Source organism: Kryptolebias marmoratus, linkage group LG8 (genome assembly GCF_001649575.2).
Source record: "Kryptolebias marmoratus isolate JLee-2015 linkage group LG8, ASM164957v2, whole genome shotgun sequence".
Taxonomy (NCBI): domain Eukaryota; kingdom Metazoa; phylum Chordata; class Actinopteri; order Cyprinodontiformes; family Rivulidae; genus Kryptolebias; species Kryptolebias marmoratus.
In genome coordinates this window covers 1,004,297-1,018,876 of record NC_051437.1, presented here as the reverse complement: position 1 = coordinate 1,018,876, position 14,580 = coordinate 1,004,297, and the positions used below count along the sequence as shown (strand labels likewise).

The following is a 14,580-nucleotide window of genomic DNA, read 5'->3' as shown; positions in this document are numbered from 1 at the left end:
GTTTTAGATTATTTAGCCTTCCTGTACACTTAGCTTAGTTACTGTACAATTAGTTATCATATTCACTGTTAGCTAGATTCTTCGTTCCTTGGTTTAGTAATATCATGTTTTAGTAGTTTAGTTATCCTGTACCTTTGTTAGCATTGTCATGTTTTAGCTTAGTTTTCTTGTCATGTTCTGTAACTCTGTCTGTAATTTTGTTCTTGTGTTGTAAAGCACTTTGAGTCGCCTCGTGCTGAAAAGTGCTATATAAATAAATGTACCTACCTACCTACATTTAGCCGCCAAAGTCTCTGATAACACAGAAAAAAGTCAGTAGATTTGTCGCTAGTCACTATAAAAATTGCTAGAGGGATCTGAAAACTTGCTAAATATAGCGTTAAAGTGACAAAAAGGCCGTGTGCGTGTTTTTTTTAGCGTGAGAAATACAAAGTGTGGCGTTTGAGCATGTGCACTTCACAAAATGCGTGTGTCTCACGGTCAATGCATGAGACTTGAGAGCCCTGCATCCTTATTGGCTGAATTATTCCTGGCTAAATGAAACAAACAATCATACATAGAACTAACTCAAACTAAAGTTAAGAAGCAAAATATACATTGATTCTGTTCTATTAACATACAATACAAAATATAAACAAAGCTTCTCCACGTCTCAACACGGAGGATGCAAACAGATTGAACTCAGCTCTTTACTGCATGCTTCCCATTCAAACAAAATGGCTGACCCCTCCCCATGTGGTTACAAAATACACCACAGTTCCCAAACCAGCCACTAGAAGCGCTATAATGCATGCGCCACATGACAAGTTTGATTGCAAAAAAAATTCAGAAGACTGACTCTATTAACAGGAAAACAATTGTGCAAATGCTGAATCAGCATTGACTCACTTGTTTTAATGTTGGTGTGTTTTTAATAAGGACCTATTGCACTGCTGTCTCAGCCAGGACTCCCTTGTAAAATCGATTTTGATGGGATAATTGCTGGTAAAATAAAGGTTATTAAAAGATAAATAAAAATATGTAGCTATTTTAAAGAGGCTCCTTGGACATATTTTGCCAGTGCGAAAATTGGAAAAATATGCTCCATGTTACTGCTCCATTTTTTGCATTTAAACACTGACATTTTGGGAAACAAAGTAAATCATAGAATAGAATAGAATAGAATAGAATAGAATAGAATAGAATAGAAGTACTTTATTTATCCCAACAGGAAATTACTGTGCATTTGCAGCATACATATACACACAGATCAAAAAACAAAAAGAAAAGAAAAACAGAATAAAAATAAAATAAAAATAAAAACAAAAATAAAAATGAATTAATAAAAAGCAGAATGAAGATGTAAAATTCTGTACAATTTTACATCATGGTAATATGACTGATCCAATATTGACCTGAACCACAGCCTTCAATACTCAGCTTTATATTCTTGTATTGCTCACTATGGCCTTCTTTGTTGTTTCAGATGACCAGTGCTGAAGCAGAAGAGAGTAAAGAAATCACCCTGAAAAGAACAAAACGAGAGTGGATCCTTCCTCCTTCCAAGCTGACTGAGAACATCGATTACACTCATTTGAGCTACATTGCTAAGGTACTTTACATAAACTCAAAATGAGAAATAACTTGTAATGGCATAATGAAAAAAATGGCTATGTTCAGATGTCAAATTATTCTTTTTTGTCACATTATTGGATGTCTCCAACTAACCCTAATGTAAACAGTATTACCTTTTGATTAAAGATGTTGAAAACAGAAATTGATAAAAATTAATACCTGTAAAGACATGTTTTTAATGTCAAAGACCACGGGTGGGCATTCCAACAGGTTAAACTCAATTCTGCCAATTATAAAAGTTAGTATTAGCTAAAATTTTAATTAACTTTCTAGACATGCTAGACATTGTAACTACCAAATCCTAAAACCATAACCAGTACACACAGCCTGACGAAGTTGAACAAAAGAATAAAGAAAAGGTCCAGGAGACATAAAGCAAGATACAAAATGCAAGAACAACCAAATTTAAAAAAACAGTTACATTACATTCAGTAATGTGTTTATGCAGAAGTAATTATTTGCAACTAGAACTAGAGAAATTGTTGGGGTTTTTTTTTCAAAAATGGAATTTGAATGCTGAGTGCTGAATTGACTTTGCTGAACTTTGTAGAAGCTGAAACCGAATTGTTAAAAATAAAAGAAGCAGAATGGAACAAAAAATTGCAAAACATGAAAACTAAAAATAGCAAATCTGGAATAAAATAAAAACAGAAAAAAAGTGTGACTGCTGAGTCAGCATTAACATCACGAGAAAACCAAGTTCTAAACCCCTCACAATTAAGGTGTCAGGGTTTGGGTTTATATTGTGTTTTCTGTGTTTTGATTATTTGGTTCCTGTGTTTTTCCTGGTCTTAGTTCAGTTCTTGTTCCTCGTGTCTGTGCTGCTACATTCACTTCTCCTCAGTCAGTCTCTGGTTTTCCTGCCACGCCCATCTCTACCTGCCTACAATTGTAATCACTCACCTGTGCCCACTTCCCATCATTATCCTGTCTTTAAAATCTGGTCACTTTCTCCACTTACTTGCTGGTTCATTGTCGTATTCTTGCCTCCCTGATGTGCTGTCTTTCTGGTTGTTGTTGCTTCTCGACGCCCCTTGTGTCCTGCTTGTCTTGTTCTTGGTTTAGTTTAGGTTTAGTTTGCTGCTCTGTCAGCTCTTTGTTTTTGTTTCTATATAAATTAGTTTATTTTCATCATGAGTCTGCATACTGGGTTCACCTCTTTTATCCCACTTCATGACATAAGGTCTGAGTGAAAACAAAAAAGCAATACTCTCATTGTTTTTTTTTTTTGTTTTTTTTTTTTTTTGTATTTTTAGATTCGCTCTGATAAAGAACAAAATCAAAAGGTGGAGTATTACCTCACGGGAGAAGGAGCTGACAAAGAACCCTTCAACCTTTTTGTGGTCAACCGCAGCACTGGCTTTATCCAAGTTACTGATATTCTGGACCGGGAAAAGTACCCTTCCTATAATGTAAGTCTTTTAAAAATGAAAACATGTACTTTTCAGAATTGTCTGTCATTATTTTAAACACTCTCTTTTATTGAATTTTGATACAATAAATCTGTTAATAATTACCAACAAAGAAACACCATTGACCCCAGTACTTACCCCTAACAAACAAGTAGAACAAAAATCACTCAATAAGTAAAATAATAATAATAAAAGATCACATACACTTCCATACACATTACATATATGCATATATTGACACACATGTCAAAACACACCACTGTAGAGCAATATCCTCTCCAGTTACATTAGATAACATAAAAAAACATTTCAAACTAGAATCTCAGTATTGCAGAAACACCTCTAAATCAGAGGGGTTAGAAAGAACTGAAATTTTTGAGGATGAGGTATAGATATAACATCAGGCTTGAAAGTAAAAAAATGTTCTATAGAGAAAGAGAATTTTTTTACTAGCTGTTGAAAAGAAGGTTCTTCAGGTTTTCATACCTAACCTAACCCATTTTGAGAAAAGATTATCCAAAAAATATGGATGAAAAATACAAATCCCTGTGAGGGGAGCTCCAACAGAGTGTGTTTTCAGTCAAAATGATGTATAATTGAACCCAGGTTTTAAGTCAGGCAGACACTATCACATTCTTAGTGAAACTAGAAGTAGAAGAGTGAGGCGGTGAGTACAATAAGACCTTTAATGTTACTGGATGAGCAGAATTTGCTACAATAACAACTCATGATGGAGGCAATTCATTATTCACAAACTGAACCCAATAATTCAGATTTCTTATATTAGTTACCCAGTGGGAGCACAAGAGGTTAGGTAGTGCCATCCCGCCAAGTGCTTTGTTTCTTCATTTAAGAAGCATGGGAAGATATTAATTTTTAAAGCATTAATTTTAGCATCCACAGAAAGATTTAGGGACCATCACGCAAAATTGTTTAACTTGTATAAGCAATAGGAGAATCTTTTATAACCATTTTGTCCACAATGTACACTCCAAAATAAGCACAACTTGAATTTCTTAAATGGTAGATTATCAAGCAGATTCTATTTTGCCCCTGTGCTAACAGCAAATACCTCACTTTTTCCAAGATTAAGTTCATATCCAGAAAATTTACTAAATGCAGGGATAGAGAGTGACAGCTAGACAAGAATAGCAGAAGGTCATCTGCATCCAGTGCCACCTTCAAGTGCTTCAACTAGCACCTGAGGAGTAACGTTGCCAGCAACTTCAAATCAGCATTTAAAAAACTGAGGGGATACGAATTGCATAGGAACGAGTCTTGAGCCTTTTTCTAAAGCACAGAGATAAAATTCTGGTTTAAGGTTTAGGGAGGCATACCTGTATTAAAAGACTCAATAAACTGTCTAATAGTAAAGGGGCCAACTACTTCTAAAAGCTTGTGTAGAATACGGTTGGAAACCCATCTGAACTTAGGTTTTTACCACATTGTAAACATTTGAATGCAGTCTTGAGCTCTATTGCCATGATAGGACGATCCAGTTCCTTGTCTGATTCTGATCCAGAGCAGGAGTGTTAATGCCACTGAGGATAGAGATCAGGGTCTTCACGTATGAAAGACTGGGCAGCTTTCATACTAAAAGTTGGTGTATGGATAAAATTTGAAAAGTTAGTATGCACAAAAATATTCAGATGTATGACAACATACGCATGCATCCTTCTTCCTTCATACATCCCAATTCATATGGAACTGAGTGCACGTGAGATACCTCCCCTGACACAACTGCATTTAAATATGTGAATAGATGTAAATGTGTCCTGTGTGTGTAAGATTCTCCTCAAAATTATGCCCAGATGCAGGAAAATAAGGAATTTTGTGCAATGTGAGTCAGAGAGGCTCCTAAATAAGGTAGTGGAGTGTAAAAACGCATTTGGCACTCTGTCCTCTCGCATTTGTACCATGTGTGAAGCTGTGTTTGTCAGAGCAACACACACCCACAGAAGTAACAAAAAGATTAAATGGTCAGGCATAAAAGTGGGAGTAAAGCAAAGGACACCTGCCAATTGCCTCTTATCCGTTAATGTTAGACACTACTTTCTGCTCTATAGATAAAAGTGGGAACACCCTTTTATTTTCCTGGAAAAATAACCCAGCTTCTCTTCAGACTGGTGTGGTCTACATCTCTCAAATGGGTCTCTTGCAAGTAACTTTTATGAACATGAAGATGGCATAGATAGTGGAAAACTTTACAGTCTTTGATTTGATTGTTTAGGCCCTTGCAATTCAAACTAGCAAATGTACAATCCCCACCCACCCTAGGCAGTGACTTGTTAAGCAACAAGGAGAAAAGAAAGAAAAAAAGAAGGCAAATAATTCTAGATACACCATCACAACAAACCTAAAACCAGCATTGGTCTGGAAATATGGTGTAGGTGCCAACCCAGTTCCCCTTAGAACTAAATTGACTAAATTTGGAATAGAACCTGAATGCTATGTCTTACATTAGTGTCTGTATTTGTTGTTTTGGAATTAGCCCAGTACAATTTCAAGGAAGATCTACCCAGTAGCAAAAAATATTGAAGTCTTTGAGCACATGTTACATGCTCAAGAAGAATGTTGAAAATAATCTCCATAAGAACATCATCTTATAAGAAAAGGAAGATAAAATAAACAAAAGTGAGGACAAGTTTAACAACATTTTTATTTATACGCTCAGAAAAACTTTGAGTGTGAATTCTTTTAGATGGCAAAAATTTGATCTGTACGTTCTGAGTAATTTTCACGAGTAATAATTTTTGTCTAATTCTTCCAACTGGGATCACACCAAGTACTGTTTTATTTATCTAGTGCCAAAAGTGGTCATTGTGTCTCCCAGGAGCTAAAGACTTTAGCAGCAAAACGAAAGGTATTGATTAGAGCAACTGAATGAGTGAAAGGCTCTGTCTGAAACAGGAACACCAGAGATTCTGAAATACCATTTCACATAGTTAGGAACCAGTTGTCTATATTTTAACCCTTATCGTCTCTTCTCTGCAGCTAACAGGCATAGCCAAATTCAAAAATGGGGACAAAGCAGAGGAAACAAATATCCCACTGATTGTTACTGTCCTGGATCAAAATGACAATGCTCCTTATTTTGAGCTGCACACTGGAAATGTTTCAGAGGCTAGCAAAAAAGGTAAGCCTAAACTTAGTCTGGTCATTTTTAAGTGATTTTCTGTATTTCAATAGTTAGTACCTTATCATCTGTGACACTGGTCATAAAAAAGGGCAGAAGTCGTTGTCCATGCTAGGCTTTTATATTGTTGTTAGGCATATTAACTAACTTTTTCTCAGAAATGACATACTGATGTAAAACAAACTACATTAGCTAAAAATAAATATAAGTTCATTGTTTTCTAAGCCTAAAAATGTATGTTGCAAAAGTCAAAGTCAAATTTATTTATATAGCACTTTTCAGCAACAAGGCGTTTCATAGTGGGACTATGCACATGTATGTGAGCTGAGCATAAACCATGTTGATGATGCTGATGAATGTAACGGTTTGTCTGATTAGCGTGTCTAGTCAATCCAAATGCTTACTTAGTTCCTAATGGACTGATAAATTCAACAGGATCAGCAACACTGGCATAAACACAGTCTATGCTCAGCACTCATACTGTATATTTGAAAATAACACAGATGTTGTTCAGTTGAGAAAACAGCAACAAACTTTGAAAAGGTGCATTGAAAAGTACAGAGATTTAATATTAGCAAATCTATTTTTTTTTTTTTTTTTTTACATTTGTATGTTGTTGTTTTTTTTAGAAGGAGTTGTTCTATAAGCCTGAAAAATGTTTTGAAAAACAAGCCTTCATTTAGCTAGTCAGTATCTTAGCATGGAGGAAGACTTCTGCCCTTTTCTCCATACTTTGTGCTTTATGGCAGGTGTCCCGGGTGATAAGGTACTATAACTGTTTGGTTTTTGAAAACATTAAGGAAAGACGTTTTTTTTTTCATTTAAAGATGCACACAAAAATTTAGTATGACCTTGTTCAAATCAAATCAAGTTTATTTATATATCACATTTAAAAACAAATGCTGTCAGCCAAAGTGGTGCACACAAACAATAAATAGTCAAATGTCAACTTCCATGCTGTATTAAAAGCCATCCATTCATCCATCCATTTTTTTACCTACTTCTCCTTTCCGGGTCATGGGGAGCTGTTGCCTATCTCCAGCAGTCACTGTGTGAGAGGCGGGGGACACCCTGGACAAGTCGCAAGTCCATCACAGGGACACATAGACCCAAATGAGACAAACAACTATTCACTCTCACTCACACCTAGGGACAAGTTAGAGTTACAAATGAACCTAACATGCATGTATTTGATCTGTGAGAGGAAACCAGAGTACCTGGGGTACACCCACGTGAGCACAGGGAGAACATGTAAACTCCACCCAGAAAGGCCCCAGGTTGGGAAGCCATCCTACAACCTTCTTTCTGTAAGGCGACAGCTCTAACCACTGTACCTCTGTGCCACACATTAAAAGCCAGTGAATACAAATGTAGGACAACTAAAGGCCCAACTGCCTCAGTGAACCAGCCTGAACCTCAAGACAGCTAAAGACCTGATCCCTTCTGTGGACTAACCTGGATCTCGGGACAACTGAAGACCCAATCCTCTCTAAGTACCAACCAGGATATTGTGACAACTATTGACTGGATCCCTCTGTGAACCAGCCTGGACCTTGGGTTAGCTAAACACCCAATCACCTTTGTGGACCAAGCCTGGACCTCAGGACAACGAAATCAAATGATCATTACATCCAAGGGAGCTGGAGGGCACATAAGGCTGAAAGAGGTCAAACAGATACAGGAGCCTGTTCAATGAGGGCCTTATAGGTCAAAAATCAATTCAAAGACAACCAGGGAGCCAATGAAGGAGATTTTACAAACAGTTCCAGGGTACCCAGATCTGTACGAGAAGCACTGCAGTTTCCACTAGGACCAAAAAAAATAACTTCAGTTTTATTCTTGTTAAATTTTAGAAAGTTTAAAGCCATCCAAGCTTTTTACCTCAATGAGGCAAGTGGTTGTAATGAAAAATAATGATTTCAAAAATCTTTGAGAAAAAGGGAAGTTTTTAAATTGACCTAATATTTAGGTTAGGTTTCCTCATCAGCTGCTGAAACCCTGCACGTTTTAAAAAAGGTGAAATAACAGCTGAACCGAGACTGCTGTTAAAAAAAATCACTAAAATGTCAGACCCAACAACCTTAAAAATTTTCTTTAAAAAAATAAGTTGGAAAAACATTGTTTGGACAGGATGTCTTCATGTTTTATCTAGCTGAACAAAACCCACAGGCTCATACTGATTAAAGACAGCAGAACTTGTGATGGCGGTGGATGGCTCACATGAAGGCTGACAGATCAGTAATCTGAGGTTTTGTAACTTTTGCATCAGGCATTTTTGACAGGTTTCAAAGGAGTTATGAAGACATGTAGATCGAGGGATATTCAGAACAGAATCTGTCATGGTTTTAGGAAGACTTAACCCACATGCAGAATCACTTGGTTAGGAAGCTGAATAAAGGATTTTATTTACAGCAAATAATCTGAGATGAATCTTCAGGAAAACAATGAAGCAGGAAGCGAAATCCAGAACTCTGTAATGAGAAGGAGGTAAGTAGTGGGACTCTTTGAATACAAAGACAACAGTGGATTTTGAACATACAAGGGAACGGGAATATTGGGTTGCGGACAGACGGAGGCAGAGAGGGCGGACAAGGAGTGTGCTTGTGATCCAGGAAGACCACCGAAGTAACTAGCAAATGATGGAGAACCAGATGATCTTGCAGCAGTTGAGGAGACTCGTAATTGTCATGAGATGAGGTGTCCAAGAATGACTAGGAGACCATGTTACGGTAACACTTCTGCGCCGAAGTGCTGGCTGCGTGCTCTTCCTTTACTCTCCAAGAGAGACCAAACAAGCCACTGGTGTTGGTAATAATTAGGCCGTCCATCCTCCAAAGGTAATCCTCTGGCTTCTCCTAGTGGAACGACAAAAAACCCACACACCAGCTTCCCAACAGAATCAGTGTTAAAGAAAAAAACAAGGATTGTCATTATTTAAAATAACATTAGAGAAAAAAATGTTTCTTTTCTTTTCTGCTGATACTAATTTCCCTAGCTCACTGACTAACAGCAAGTACAATTTGCTTTCTCATTGGCACTTGTTTCATTTGATCATCCAATGCCTTGTACTAATATGATTTTGACTTTTTGTGAATCATTACAGGGACCTTTGTTATGCAGATTGAAGGTAAAGATGATGACATGGCCGGTGGCATTAATTCAAGGATCTCATACAGCATTGTCAGTCAGGAGCCAAAAGGCAAAGGTCACATGTTTACTATAGATCCAGATACTGGTAAACTTTACGTCAATGATCCCACACTGGACAGAGAGGTACTGTATGCATGCTTCAGCTTTTCCGTACACATGATGATAATAATATTATTATAAGATTGTGTTATTTACACATTATAGTCATGGGAAGAAGAAAGTATATTCTTTTTTAACTCTTGAATTTTTATATTAGAACAAAATAAAAATAATCTGGTCTTTACCAGGTTTTATAATTATTCAACTCTATCCTCAAGTGAACAAAACAGATTCCACCATGTCATTATTTATTAAACAAAAGCAAAGACAAAACGGAAAAGTTGTGTGTGAAAAATTAGTCCACTCTTGCTGCTTCCACAGGTTGTAAGAGGTTCAAACCGATCAAATGTATTGATTAACTGATCATCATCAATGTAAACTCAATAAAAGCAGGAGTTTTGTCATTTTGCTGCTCTAGAACATATGGCCATGCTGATGTCTTTTTGGAAAGACATCAGCAATGATCTCAGAGAAGCAACTGTTTCTGCCTATCAATCCAGGAAGGGTCAGAGGTCATTTCCAAACTATTTGGGGTCCATCAGTCTACAGAAAGAAAGATTACTCACAAACAGAAAACATTTAAGACAGCTGCCAATCCCCCCAGGAGTGGACGTCCCAGCAAATTCACCCCAAGGTCAGACTGTGTAGTGCTCAGAAAAAATAACAAACAAACCCCAAGAGCTCCACTTCAGACTTTACAGACCTCAGCTGAAGGGAAAAGGTTTGAGTTTATGACAGGACAATTAGAAAAAATAACTGAACAACTATGGCTTGTTTGGAAGAAATGCCAAGAGACAGCCTCTTCTCTCTAAAAACAACATGGCAGCATGACTTAGGTTTGTAAAGTTTCATCTGAATGAACCACAGGACTTCTGGAACAATGTCGTCTGGACAGATAAGTGGAGTTTTTACTCATAATGCACAATGTTCGAAGAAAACCAAACATCTCATACCAACTGTCAGTACAATGATGGAGGGGTAATGGTTTGGGTGTGTTTTGCAGCTACAAGACCTGGGCACATTACAGTCATTCAGGTGATCGATGTTAGGATTTGGTGGGTTTTTGGACTGTTTTTTAAATTGTCTTATGTCTTGGGTTTAATTGTTTTTGCTTGTGTTTCTGTGGTTCCTTTTTGATTCTTGCGTTTTTGTCCATTCCCTGTTATGTTGTGTAGTTCTACTCTCTGTGCCCTCTGTTCCTTGTATCATTATTTACCTGCCCTCAGCTCAGTACGTTTCCAGTCAGCCTGCTACGCTCACCTACACCGGCCCCTAGTTTGTAATCACTCACCTGTTTCTACTTCCTCATCCCCTGACTTTGTATTCATTCTCTAGTCATTTTCTCTCCATTGGTTCGTTGTTGGTTGAATGCCACACTCAGGTCATCTCTTTGTGAGTGTTAGTGTAAGTTTTTGTTATTTGTTTTTGCTGCCTTGACAGTCTTTTGTTTTCTTTATTAATAAATTAGTTTACTTTTGAGTTCCTCGTGTTGGTCTGCAGAAACAAATGTCTGCACACCTCAATGAACTGAAGCAATGTTGGAAATAAGAGTGGGCTAAAATTCCTCTACAACCATGTGTGAGACTGATAAAGCGTTACAGAAAAACACTACTGTGAGTTATTGCTGCTAAAGAAGGTTCCTGAACCTGTCTTTTTCAAACTTTGATCATATGCTGAAATGGTTAATGACTAGGAGGAAACTATAAATGTTATTTCATTTTACTTATTTTTGTTTAATAAAGAATGGCAGAATCTGTTGTTTTTTTGCACACTTGAGGTCAGGTTTCAATAAATTTGGAACCTAGTAAATTCCTGGGGCCTTGTGTACAAAGGCTTGTGTATATTTCCTACTGAAACACAGAATACACTTTAGTCAGTAAAACAGCTACAACTCTGAGCACAGTTCTGATGGGATTGCCCTTTGAAACTTAAAGTAGCACCAGTTGTCATCTTGCGCCAGAAAATGCTCTCTGCCCCTGAACACACAATCTCTTTGCATTGCACCATTTGCAAAATTCTCTAATACAGCTAAAGCCATTTTGGTAACGTTATTATCTGAACCACTTTGCACGTTTTAATATCCACTCATTTATTTGCATACATGTTTATTGTTCATCCTCATATGTGTGTACAATAATCGTTTTCACATCATTAACAGTTTCCTAGCATACCCTTCTAGTGTCACTAAAAAACCAAAAATTGTAGCCAGCTATGACGTTGGCGTGGGGCTTTGCATGTTCCAATTTCATTATTAATACATCACAAGTTTTGTGTGGAAAAGAAATATGACATTTTTGTGTGCGTATGCTGAATCTGTGTTTAATGATTCAGCATACGTTCAGGTCATTATGGCTGACATTTGGTTTTTCTAACTTTTAAATCCTTTGAAATATTTTACTTTATTTGCATGTATTTTTTCATTGAAAAGAACCTGAACTCTTCAAATCCTTGAAAAAAAATGTGTGCTCTTTGAAATCTATTCTAGCATACTTGCTTTATTTTTAGCTTTTAGGTACTGTTTTGGTAATTTTAGTTTTTTTGCTACTATTTTGCTGGATTTTGCTGTTAACTATTGATTTGTTGGTCTTGTTTTCTCTGTGATTTTCCTAGTTTTAGATTTTAGCTATCCATTCATCTATTTTCTTTACCCACTTTTCCATTCAGGGTCATCAGGAAACTGGTTAACTTTAGTTGTGCGAGAGGTGGTGTACTACCACATAGGTCACAAGTTCTTCACAGGACCTCATAGAGAAAAATGAGACAGACAGCCTTTCTCGCTCAATGAACCTAACATGAATGTTTTCGGTTTGTGGGAGGAAACTGAAGTACCTGAAGAAAACCCACTCATGCATGGGGAAAATATGCAACCTTCTTGTGACCTTCTTTCTGTGTGCTGGTGGAGATTTTTTTTGCTGTGTTGCAGCAGCTCTAACCACTACTGTGCCACACAGATTTTAGTTACTGGTTTGCTAATTTTGGCTGTTAGCTTTTGTTTTGCTAATTTTATCTTTTTGTCTTATTTTAACTTTTAGCTTTTGTTCCAGTCGTGATAACTTTATTAATTCAGTTTCAGCTTTTTAAAAGTTAATTAACACTAGGCATTCATTGCATTTTCACATAAAATGCAATATATCTAGTTTTTATGTGGTCCTGATATGTAAAACCCTATTTTACCCATTTTGTCTAAAAACTGTCTTCATTAAATTTATACTTTTTTTTAGTATTATGGATCATTATCAGTACACACCTAAATTCACTTACAACTTCAGCACCAGTAGTATAGCACAAATTAATATGACACTTTGATGCAATTTGAAGTGTGATGTGACATAAAATTTTAGAATAGTTTTCTGCACTCTGAAATGTAATATTAAAGGTAAAACATTTATAGAGGTACGATTTATCATTGATGGTCTTCCCAATCTGAAAATCATCACAGTTTGATTTAACTTACATCTAATCATTTTAGCAATAGAAGTGACCAGAACATTCTGTGTTAATGCTGTTTGCTCTTTTCTCTGGCAGACACATGACTTCTACACACTGGTTATAAAAGGAGTTGATATGGGAGGTGCAGCAGGGGGGTTATCAGGAACAGGAACTGTGGAGATCAAAGTCCTGGACATCAATGACAACATCCCCACTCTGGAAAAGTCGGAGGTAAAAATATGGATGATATTAAGAATGACCAAATAAAACAAATTTTTTCCTTACTGTAGCAAAGTTAAAGCAATTAAAAAAAGAAATTTCCTTAGTTAATCTAATATTTGTATTTAATCTTTATTACCAGACACCAAAAGTGAAAGTGGAATAATTTTTTGATATTCTTGTTTAACTTTTATTTATTCAGATAGTCTCATTGAGACTCAAGGACTAATTTTCAAGAGGCACCTGTTTTGGACAAACAATATGACAGACAAGTAGTTTAAACAGATACAATAACAGTACTATGTATGAAAATCAATACATCAAAATCAAAGTGCCAAGTAGAGCAAACAAGAAGAAATTTGCATAGAATTTTCAAAAGTCCTTACAAAAACAAAGATCCCAAAGTAAGCAAAGCGGACAACTTCAAATCAAGTTGCATGGAATTACAGGTTACAGGAGTAGAGTAAGAGAAAGCCTTTCTGCCAAGTTCAGTTTGTACTAAGGGAATGCTTCAGGCAGTGAATGACCAAAATGGCTAGATCTCTGTCATTTTTCATCAGAAGATGATCTCAATTTAAAACTCTGGCATGAAATATAATGGGTAATATTTCTTAAAAGATTGCTAGCCCTTTGATTGAACTTATTATTAACAGTATTCTGCACAGTTTGTTTTCTTCTTAAACAATGTCTTGATGTTTTTTCAGTACTCTGGTTCAGTGGATGAAAATGTTGCTGATGTAGTGGTGATGAGAATCAAAGCTTTGGACAATGACCTACCACACACAGACAACTGGCTGGCTGTCTTTACAATTGACAAAGGAAATGAGAATAACCTATTTTCTATCGAGACAGACAAGGAAACCAATGAGGGCATTTTGAAGCTGATCAAGGTATTCTTAAAGGAATATAACATTTTCTGATTTTTTGGTTTTATTGTGTGAATGCTGATTCAATTTTTTTTCTTTATAAGAATGATTTTTGTATTTTTCCATGTGATTTTGTAAACTACTGCTGCATGCTTTGTGCTATTTTAGCAATTCATCAAAATGCTCAGCTCATTCAGGAGATAGGTGCTATGAGTTTTGGCTTCTGTAACTTTTATGTTTCAAAATATTTAACTTTATTTACAAATATTTTCCCATATAAACAAATTGAGATCTCTTCAGTCCCTTCAAAAACTGTTCTCTTTGAAATGTGCTTCAGTATACGGAATCATACTTAATCTTTTTTTATTATTTTTTTTTTTACTATTTTTTTTTTTATTCAGTTGCTTGCTACTTTTAGTAGGAACTAGGATTTGTTACTTTCAATTAGTTAGCCCTTGGGCACTTTAGCTTTTAGCTTGCCTTTTGCTGCTTTCAGCTTATAGCTACCATTTTGCCACTTACAGCTTTTAGGTAAGCTTTTGTTACATTTAGCTTTTTGCTAGCATTTTGTGACTTCTGACTTTTAGCTAGCACGTTGTTTCTTTTAGATTTGAGCTAGTGTTTTCCTCTTTTTAACTTTTGCTTAAAATTCTGC

General features: G+C 36.2%; 1 protein-coding gene across 1 annotated transcript in view; it reads left to right on the top strand.

Moving 5' to 3' along the window:
• LOC108248163 (desmoglein-4) overlaps positions 1-14,580 on the top strand; it is a 41,564-nt gene that overhangs the window by 6,021 nt on the left and 20,963 nt on the right. The window contains exons 2-7 of the mRNA XM_017436741.3: positions 1,466-1,591; positions 2,871-3,026; positions 6,021-6,162; positions 9,266-9,435; positions 12,937-13,071; positions 13,764-13,949. Of these exons, the coding sequence (XP_017292230.1) occupies positions 1,466-1,591; positions 2,871-3,026; positions 6,021-6,162; positions 9,266-9,435; positions 12,937-13,071; positions 13,764-13,949 (915 nt within the window). The remainder of the gene's footprint in view (positions 1-1,465; positions 1,592-2,870; positions 3,027-6,020; positions 6,163-9,265; positions 9,436-12,936; positions 13,072-13,763; positions 13,950-14,580) is intronic.